This window comes from Dryobates pubescens, chromosome 28 (genome assembly GCF_014839835.1).
Source record: "Dryobates pubescens isolate bDryPub1 chromosome 28, bDryPub1.pri, whole genome shotgun sequence".
Lineage (NCBI taxonomy): Eukaryota > Metazoa > Chordata > Aves > Piciformes > Picidae > Dryobates > Dryobates pubescens.
The window spans coordinates 11364311-11374068 of record NC_071639.1 but is presented as its reverse complement, the minus strand read 5'-3'; the positions used below and the strand labels follow the sequence as shown (position 1 = coordinate 11374068).

The window sequence follows — 9758 nt, the reverse complement described above, 5'->3', positions numbered from 1 at the left end:
TCACCCAAGACCACTCTGCACTGGCAGCCCTGTTGCTGGCTTTGGATAGAGGATTTCACTACTTTCTCTCCACCTTTTATGGCTTTGGTTTTGCTTTAACAGATACCAGCAGCATGAGATTAGACCAATCTAGGAAAAACAGAAACTTTTCCTGTTTCTTTTTTTTTTTCTTTTGAGGGTTTTCTGTCAATTCCAATTGTGCCAAGACTGAATATTATTTTGAACCAAGCCACGTTTCAGGCCAGAACACCAAATATCATTGCGAGCTCTGACTTCCTATGAGGATCGCCTCAGAAAGATTCAGAACTCAGGGCTTCTGTGAAAGAAACGTGATAAAGCAAGGGGAAAAAAGTGTAGGGTTTTTTCTATTGGTGAGAAGTACAAAAGCTTAAGAGAGAGAAAAACAGCAGCTTCAGCCCAAGACTGAAGAAAACCCACAGATCTTTTCAAACCCAGAGTCCATACAGTGTGGCACAGCCCTGCCTTGTTAATATCCTCGCTTAGAAGTCAGACAGCATTTTGTTTAACTTGTGTTGCTCCGTATCATTACCACTAAACCATAATTAACTCCTCTTTTGTGCCAGCCTCATTCCAGCACAATTGTACCCACTGTACACCAGCAGCAGCTCTCAGGTTTTGTTTTGCAGCTCAGCTGTATTTTTCTTGGATGTTCACGAGAGCGGCATTTGACTGGATGCGCTTGGCTGCAGAGGGAAAAATTACATGAAAATTGGACACAAAGAATTCCACAGAAGCAGTCTCTCCCCTCCCTCCATTTATCCCACACACAGACTTGCAAACAGCTTTCTGCTCACGTCCAGGAACTTTAATGAAAAGATATGGCTGAAGCTCTTCTCTACCCTTCTTCAGGGGACGGCAGCAGACTAATAGTCGCTATTAGCGCCGTCAGCACAGCTGCAGGCAGAGCTGGCTGGGCCCCCCTCTCCCACCAGAGCCAAGCCAGCCCCTGGCACCACCCAGCTCTACGAGGGAAATGCCAGCACCAGCACTTACGCAGAATGAGGATCCTCTTCTTCTGCTTTGAGTGAAGGAAGCTACTGAGATAAAAAACAATAGGTAGGAAAAGAATGAAGGAGGAGACTGCGATCACCGGGACCGTATCACTGCAGGGAAAGGAGCAGTTGAACGTCCTGCTCCAGAGCTTCCGAGTGATGTTCATCTGAAGCAAAAACACAAACCAGCATGAGAGCAGGCAGAGGCCTTTGTGCTGTGCAGCAAGGCAAATCAAGACATCCAAGCTCAAATACAAGACTTGAACAGATCTCCCCACAAAAGGCAGCAAGCTCCTGGAAATGTCGAAACAGACAATTTAAACAGAGCCAAGATTGCCCATCAGGACTTTCACAAGCCTCGCACCAGATTCTCCTCAGGTACTGCCACGTGCCTGCTTCCCAGAGAAGCCACTGACAGCCTGCAGGAACAGGGCTAAGCCCACACTTTCAACAGCACTCCTTTTGCCCAGCCAGGTAAAAACACACGATGCAACAAAGCTTCTTCCAAACGCATGCCCCCAATGCTGAGGACCCCTAGAAACAGCTGCTGCAGTAAGGAATCAGTTATTACCCTGGCTGGAACAACAGCAGTAAAGCTTCACATTAAAAGCCAGAAGATTAAGAGATTATTAATTTTTAAATCCAACCCCTCCACAGTAAGAAGAAATCAAAGTGCAGCTACTCAGACTGGAATGCAGTTGGGTGATCAGGAGCTTCAGTGACACTCCTGCTGCACTGACTGAAGACAAAGCCTAGCAAACCAACCCCACCAAGCTCCCCATGGGACATCAACCTGCCCAAGGACCTGCTGCCTGTACCTACACCCAGCAGGAAAGGGCAATGCCTAGCAAGACAAGCACAAACAGCTCAGATTCATAAAGCCCTCCCTGTTGAGTATCAGTCAACACTTACTGCATCTTCCACGTCGATACACAAGTGTGCAGAGTGCCCAGACTCACCACCTTGCCTGTTCAGCCTTTGCAAGTTGTTATAAAGGTCATTCAACTTTCTGTAGGTTTCATTGCAGTTTCTACACACTTCTGTGTAGTTATTTGGTGACAGGTAGATGGTTTGCCCCTAGGGACACAAAAGAGCATTTATGCAGAGTTTTAAGGCATTGTTAAAACCACAAAGCAAAACAGACTTTAAAAACCAGGGCAAAGTTTCAACCACAATCTGTTTCCAGCAGAAGCCCCGTGCCTCTCAGCCTTTTCTCATCCTTGTAGCCCTCTATAGTTAGCAACTATAGTGGGTTCAGATGTGAAGTGGTATTGCAATTACATACAAAAAGAAGCCAAGGTGAGCATTAGAATTAATTTTAGCCTCTTGATCTGTAAACATCTGCACTTTGCAGGTCACTGTTTTAATCTGCCTAACATTCACCAGCTCACCAGCTACTTATTTGCCTGACAAGCATCTGTAGTTTACTCAGTGTAAGTAAGATTTTGCTAGTAATTAAAGGATTCACCACCTAAATACACAGCATAAATACCTGAAGGTTATGTTCAAAACATGTCAGGGATTTATTGAACAAATCCAGGAACTCTACAGTAGAATCTGATAATCCCTCACTGCTGTTCTTTAAACAATCTGTCAAAGAGAGAGAAAAACATCAGAATATTCTAATTTCCAACATTTCCATAGCCAACAAGCCCCAGGCACTCCACTGCTGCAAAAAGAGCTCTCAACTCTACAAGACAGGTCTAGGCAACGCTGCAGTTTCCTCAGCTGCCTGCCACTGATGTCTCAGACCCTCTGACCCAACTCTCCACTGAGAACATATTTCAGAATTAATTGGCCTTGATTAAGTGAAAGCTGAAGACTATCATCAAGAGCTTTCTGAAGAGGGGGTCTGAATTATCTTTGGACTTCTAAGATCAAACAAGACATTGCTTTTATTTTCTACTCTGCACATCCAGCTTTGCACAGCAGCAGCGACAGCCGCTGTGTGAAAGCAGAAGCACCAGCGCTGCAGATACAACTGGAGGCATCCAGGAAACACCGAGACCATGAACACAACACATTTGGAGTGCAGGTTACTAGTAAGAGCTGACCACTTCATCAGTTTGAGGGCAGCTCTGGTGCTTTCTTCGACCCTAACTCGTTACTGCTTCCATCCACCCCCACTTCAGATGGACCCTTGAAGGCAACAGTGGTTTGGGAATTTAGATGTTCAACCACAGCGCCTGAGAGCAAGCCAACAGCCTAGAAAAATCTCCTGAAAGAAGCAGGGCTCTGTATTGAGGGTGAGCATTCAGCTGGACACTGGGTAGGCAACACACAGGTCACAAGCTAAGGACAGCAAGACCTCACAGACCAGAGAGTTCCTGCTGTGCTGCCTCTCCAGCCCTTATGCAGCCCAGACTCACAAAGGAGAACAAACTCTTCTAGGTTCTCAAGGTGCTCTGCAGAAAACCCAGCACCTTTAACCCTCAGGTCCCTACTTCCCTCAGCTTTCCAGTGTACCAGCTAGTGTACAGTCCTGCTCCCCACACCACTGGAATGGCAAAACAGCTGGAGATCAGCAGGAAGCATGGCACAGCACCACCAGAGGCATGAGGCCAGAGAGACACTGGAACAGTCTTGGGACACCCTCCACCCACAAAATGAAATCAAAAGCATGGCTGCGGGGCCAGGAACCATTCAACATGTAAGGATCCCAGAGCCACTGAGTTTATTAACAAGCAAAAGGGCTGTCAGTTAATAAGAAAAAGAAAAAGATGGGAGAAAACCAGAAGAAACTGCAATGGGAAGTCTTCAACAAGGTCTGTAGATCCCAAAGAAAACCAGCAAGATTACCCTATGAAAGAGCAGCCTAACAGAAATATTTGTGTCACAAGCTTGCCAGCAGAGTAGTGCCCTCAGAGTTTTGGCAGTATCCTTCAAAGAGTAAAAAGCTCTTGTGCCCTTTGTTTGAATGGCTCTGGTGTAGGATTTGTGTGTTATCTCCTGACTGTCTTTAAACAAACGCATGCAGTCCTGGTGTGTGCAGATTTGAGGGGACAGGTCACAGCAGCAACGTGAAAGCGACAGGAGTCATCACATACTTGCACAGTTGGCTGTCTCCCAGGTGTCATTAAAGAACTCCACAAGGGTCACAACCACCTGCAGCCTGTCTGAGGTCAAGATGCTTTTGGCACAATTGTGGCTCTCAGAAGAATTCTGGAAGGGAAAAAAGGAAACAACAACCATAGGGGAGGGAAAATTGCAATCCAGTGTTAAGAATACAAAGGGGCAATTTGGACACATATTTCAGGCAAGCAGAGCTAACCAATCAGCACAACACATCACTACTTCTACAACAGGCAGAGCAGAACTGATGGAACAGCAAAAATCTTCTCATCCTTTAATTCATACCATGAAGGAGACAGCCTACTGCACATGGTCTTTGAAGATGTACCAGGACTGTATGCAAGTCAGTGAAAGGAAAAAAGCAAGCACAGAGACAGGACCTCCTCTGCCAGGCACCTCATAGTCATCCATTTCTGGGCTACTGCCCCAGGAACCAGCTCAAGGCAAACGCAGTCAGAGGACAGGGGCACTCTCATTAGGCTGAATATTTGAAGCAGCTGAACCAACAGACTGGCCTCAAAACAAACCCAAACAACAGAAAACAACTTCCAAGACAGCTGTACCAGCATACTGTATCAGCAGCAAGCTTCCCTCACCGTGCAGCCACACCAGGAAAGCAGTCCTCTGCAAAGTGGCTGCTCCCCCCAAACCCATGACTGGGCTCTCACAGCTGCCAAGCTCGTCTGTCCCAACACATCCCATCATTAAAGCAGGCCCTGGCACAGCTCTTACAGCAACTTATTCTCTGGACCAGCCTCCTAAAAAAATGCACAGCTACTCTAAAAGCGGTTACAGAATAAACAGGAAGCATCCCTATCAGGATTCAGAGCAACAGTGTTCTCCTTCAAAGCTTTATTTTCTCCCTCAAATCACTGATACAAAACCATGAGCTCCAGTCAGCTGACTCCTGTTTTCTAGCTCCTGGCTGCTAAACTGACTTAAGCACTTCTCAAAATGGCAAAAGCTGCCAAAACCCTCTTTGGTGGGACACACAAGAAAATAATCTCTTTAACGAGAACCATGTTCCTTACAGAGCTTTATGAGAGATTCAGTTTCCACTTCTCTCTGTCAGAACAGGTTTAGGTTTTTATTAAAACAAGTTCCCCTTGGAGACTCAACTGCAGAAGTTGAAGGTTGCCACACCTGGCAACTCCTGCATTCACCCACTTCCATTTCTACTGAGTTACAGAAAGTCATTGATGCAGGAAACTCTCTGGTTGCCTTTTAACTGTGGAACTTCCTCACCAGCAGGACTCCTAAGTGAAGGGGGAAAAGCCCTTTAAATTCCAATCTGAATTGAGCAGACCTATATCATTCCTTGAGTATGATTGCCCAATTTATTCTTTAATCAGCCCAGCAAGGAAGTTTCTACGTTTCAGACACATCCAAAACTTAACTGAGCTGCTTCGTTCAGACTGCACCTTAACTGTTGTAGGATGGTAAAGATCAAAAGAGCTGATACACTGCCTGAGGCTGTAAGAGGTCACTTCCTTTATTTATTTGGTTAGCTAATCCACACACAGAAGAAAAGCCAAAGACTAAGACAGACATGTCTCCCACACCACACAATGGACACTCCTCCCAAGCTGCCAGTACCCAAGCACAGCAGCTGCAATGAGTTCACACATACTCTCAAGCACCGGGATGTGTTGGCAACCTAATCCTAGCCAAAACATCAGGTTGGACATACCCAAGAGAATTGCTGTCTCTTGCTTTCACATTACCTACTCACTGGTGTGCAACAGCTTCCTGATGAGAAACAAATAGACTACAGGTTTGCAGACTAAGACAAGAGACCACTGGCTAGACATTTCACAGAATCAAAGAATGGTGGGGGGTGGAAAGGAGCTCTGGAGATCATTTAGTCCAACCACCCTGCTACAGCAAGTTCACCTACAGCAGGCTGTACAGGATTGCATCCAGGAGGGCTCTGACTATCTTCAGAGAAGGCAACTCCACAGCCTCTTTGGGCAGCCTAGTCCAGTGCTCTGTCAACCTCTAAGTAAAGAAGTTTTTCTTTATGTTCAGATGGAACTGTGTTCTACTTTGTGTCCATTGCCCCTAGTCCTGTTGCTGAGCACTGCTGAAGAGTCTGGCCCCATCCTCTTGACATCCACACTTTAGAAGCACTGACAAGATCACCTCTCAGTCTTCTTTTCTCCAGGCTAAGCAACCCAGGAATTAACTTTTACAAATGGACAAACAGGATGAGAACATGCAAAACTTGTCATGAACCACCTCCAACACTAAGCCATGAACAAAACAAGATGACCAGGAGTCAGAAAGATGTAAAAAGGAAGTCCTGCTTTGGTCAAGGTTTCCCTTGAGTGGGGTCCAGAGACTCCAGACAGCACTCAGGACTTCTGGTGTGCTGCCACACACTCTCATCAGCTTTGGAGCCAAGAACACTGTGGCATGGCTCCCCACAGATGATCTGCATCACTCATATCACAGAGACCATCAATTTTCCAAGAAGTGCCAAGCAGCAAAGCTCTGGCAGTGCTCCTCAGTAGTGCTATACAACAACCTGCAAGCCAGGGCACTGCTTTTGCCATTGCAACATCAGCAAGAACAACTCAGGCTTTTCCACTTTTCCACTTGCACAGAGGAGCAAAGCTTTTTTTCTGCAGATGGAGCTGCAGAAAAACCCTGAGAGCAGCTGCCTGCACAGACCATACCACCAGGCAGCAGCCAGCAGCCATCGCTACCTGCGGTGCCTCCCAAACACACTCCCAGCCTCTGCTGAATTGCCTTACACACCTGGTGGGTGCATGGGAACTGACCTTCACAGGCTGGAGACAGGCTTACCCAGAAGATGGGTGCCTCACTCACCATGTTAGTGTCACAGACCACATCACCAGCTGCACTCAGCCATGGCCCAACACAGGCAGTCGCCTCTCCTCACCCTCTGCGCTGGCCCAGAGTGCAGAGCTGGGCTAGACAGCGACTGTCAGGCCGCGGGGAAGGGTGAAACAGCAGTGCTTCGGGGTGGCGCTGGCCCTCCTTCCCCAGCAAGCCACATCCCCCTGCGTGCGGCGCAGCTGCACTCTGATACAGAACTTACAGAACTCGAAGCCTCAAGGGAACAGCCCAGGTCCCCTAACCACGCACCGGTCCCCCCCACCCGCCCGGCCCCGCGGACGCACCCCGACGGCACGGGTGATGTTGCCATACTGTGCGAGGAGCCGGTGATAGTAGAGGTGGCAGGCCTGGCAGAGCCGCACCGGGCGGGCGCGGCGGGCCAGGCAGTCCATCAACGCCGCGCTGTCTTCCGCGAAGGCAACGAGGAGGCGGCGGCACTCCGGCTCCAGCTCGGGGAGATCGCCAGGCAGCCCCGCGCCCCACAGCTCCTCCGCCAACTCCACCGCCTCGCCCAGCGCCTCCAGCGCCAGGGGCTGGCGCATCTCGCCGGCGGTGAGGCCGAAGGTAAGCACCAGAGCGGACAACAGCTGCAGGAAGCAGCGCAGCGGCGCCATGGCGGCCGCGCTGAGGAACCGGAAGCGCCGCGCCGGGAAACGACCCGCCCCCACCGCGGGCGCCGCCGCTCATTGGCCACAGAGGAGAGGGGGCGGGGAAGGAGGTGGGGCCGGGGTGGGTCGCGGGCGGCAGGGGCTGGCTCAGGGCAAGAACGGGAGCGGGAGGTGCCTGCAGGGAGGGCGAGTGGCGACGTTCGGTGGGGGTCTGGTGGGGTCTCTTGGGGCACGTCGTCCTCAGGCCCGGGTGTGGGTAAGGGGCCATACCCAGCTCAGGCAGCTCCGTGTCACCTAGCCCACCTGACATTAGCTTGTGCCATTTGTGCCGAAAGGTCACAGCATGGAACTGTCCAGGATGGATTTGTGCTGTCGGATAAAAATATGACAGTGGAGGTAACGATAATGGTCAGGCAGGCAAAGAGCAGCAAGTAAAGACCACTTTTTTCTGAGTGGGCTGAATACCTCAACACTGAGGAAAAGGCTTTCAAAGCAGTTAATTAATTAAGACAAAAAAACGTGGGATGGGTATGGCACAGAGAAATGCCAGTGTGGGGGAATAAAGTACCAGATTGCCAGTACTTGCAAACTGGTGCTGGTTTGGGGATTGTGTCCAGCAAGGCCACCACATTTGGAAGCCTGAAGCTGCTTAGCAGGTGGCTCCAGGGCCAGAGGATGCCCCTTCTTCCTTCGTCCACTATTAGCCTAAACAAGAAACTCTGGGGCGGTGGCACTGCCTGCACCAAGCTAACAGCTGCAGCCCTGAGAAGGGGATAGGGAATGCTTGTCGCCCTAAGCCATCCTTAGCCCAACTGGCAGCCAGAGAGCCTGGTTTGCTGGTGCAGGGGACAGGGTGGCCGGGGCCGAGCGGTGATCAGCGGTGACAGGTAGGCAGACACGCAGGAAAGATGTCAGGCAGGAGGGCACGCAGGTGAGCAGGCAGGCAGCAGGGGCAGGTAGGAGGGCAGGGGCGGGTGGCCTGCCCACATCCCCCCAGGAGAGGGCAGCAGCACTCCCGCGCATCGCCCCGCCGAGAGCCGCGGGGGGCTCGAGCAGACCCTCGGTGTCCCACAGTGCCCGGACAACATCGGCGTCCCCGGGGAGGAGAGATGGAAAGAAGCCCCAGACTACTTGCTCGCCATCCTTACCGGGGCTCTCCCTGACGTGGGTCTCCTCAGGCTCCGGGGAGGACGGGCTGAGTGGGGCAGAGCTGCGTGTTCGTCTTCGTGGGTCGGGGGATGCGTTTTCCCATGTCTTCAGTGGCTTAAATATTCTCCTGCGAGAGAATGCATTCTTCTTACTAGTGGAAAATTGATCTTGGGGTGGGGGATTCGAGAGGAAAAAGAGGGAAAGGGGACGGAAAACGGGGGGGGGGGGGGGGGGGGGGAAAAAAAAAAAAGAGGGGGAGTTTTTTTTTTTTTTCAGTTTAAGAGTTTCAGGTTAAATCTCTGAGCCTTAACTGGAATATAAACGGCCCTGGCATTAGTAAATGCATTGCTGCAGACTCATAAGGAATATATTTGGTTATTAGGCACTTCTCCTTTATATCAGTAATAAATGTGACATTGCAAAGCAAATAATTAGAAAGTCACTATTTATTTATTTTTTCATCTGTGGTTCAGGGGAAAAAAAGGGCTTGAAGAAGGCATGGGGCCTCTTCTGTGATAATAGATGAATTTTGTTACCAGGCAGAAACTGGCATTTACCCTGAGTGACAACACAGCTGCCCAGCAGACTCGGTTAGTTGTGTTCTACAAGTGGTGCCATTGCCTTTCTGCTCAGTCTCATCAAAGTGGTTGAACTCATGACTAAAGCAAGCAGGAGTTGGCCTTGGCCAGCAAACCTCAGAAATAAGTAAGGATATCAGAAATCTCAGGTGGTTATGTAGTCCCAATTATTCTTGAAAACACATCCAAGTACTTCAAACCCCACCCTGGCTGCAGGGGAAAGCGTGTGTCATTCTGCAGAAGAAAGAGGCTTACCTTAACTGTGCAGAAACAGAACACAGCAAATGAATATTGATTTCCTATCCCATCTTGCTGGATCTGTGGAGAGGACAGTGTGAACTAGGGAAAATGAGCAGTTTGAAGCTGTGAACTTGTTTTTTCCCCTTGCTTTGTCTCCCTTTTGCCTCTGCTGCTCTTTCTACTACTTTATGCCACCCTGAGTTGAGAACTGATCCCTTTTTTCAAGTTTTCTTGCT

At 49.6% G+C, this 9758-nt stretch overlaps 1 protein-coding gene across 1 annotated transcript; it reads right to left on the bottom strand.

The window, feature by feature from the left end:
- Positions 1-348: 348 nt before the first annotated feature.
- On the bottom strand, positions 349-7566 carry OSTM1 (osteoclastogenesis associated transmembrane protein 1). The gene is made up of 6 exons (XM_054174081.1): positions 7232-7566; positions 4061-4175; positions 2506-2603; positions 1926-2090; positions 1015-1180; positions 349-704 (listed from the first exon to the last, which is right to left on the bottom strand). The coding sequence occupies exons 1-6, from the start codon at positions 7559-7561 to the stop codon at positions 649-651; spliced, it is 930 nt and encodes a 309-aa protein (XP_054030056.1). The 5' UTR covers positions 7562-7566; the 3' UTR covers positions 349-648.
- Between the last annotated feature and the right edge of the window lie 2192 nt (positions 7567-9758).

What these genes read in the sequence shown, in the direction of transcription:
- OSTM1 (XM_054174081.1), bottom strand. Translation starts at nt 7,561, where the DNA reads ATGGCGCCGCTGCGCTGCTTCCTGCAGCTGTTGTCCGCTCTGGTGCTT. An exon ending in GTATCGACGTGGAAGATGCA is followed by an intron (nt 1,181 to 1,925) that starts GTAAGTGTTGAC and finishes TTTTTGCTTCAG; the next exon opens with ATGAACATCACTCGGAAGCT. An exon ending in GAAGAGGATCCTCATTCTGC is followed by an intron (nt 705 to 1,014) that starts GTAAGTGCTGGT and finishes TTCCCTCTGCAG; the next exon opens with CCAAGCGCATCCAGTCAAAT.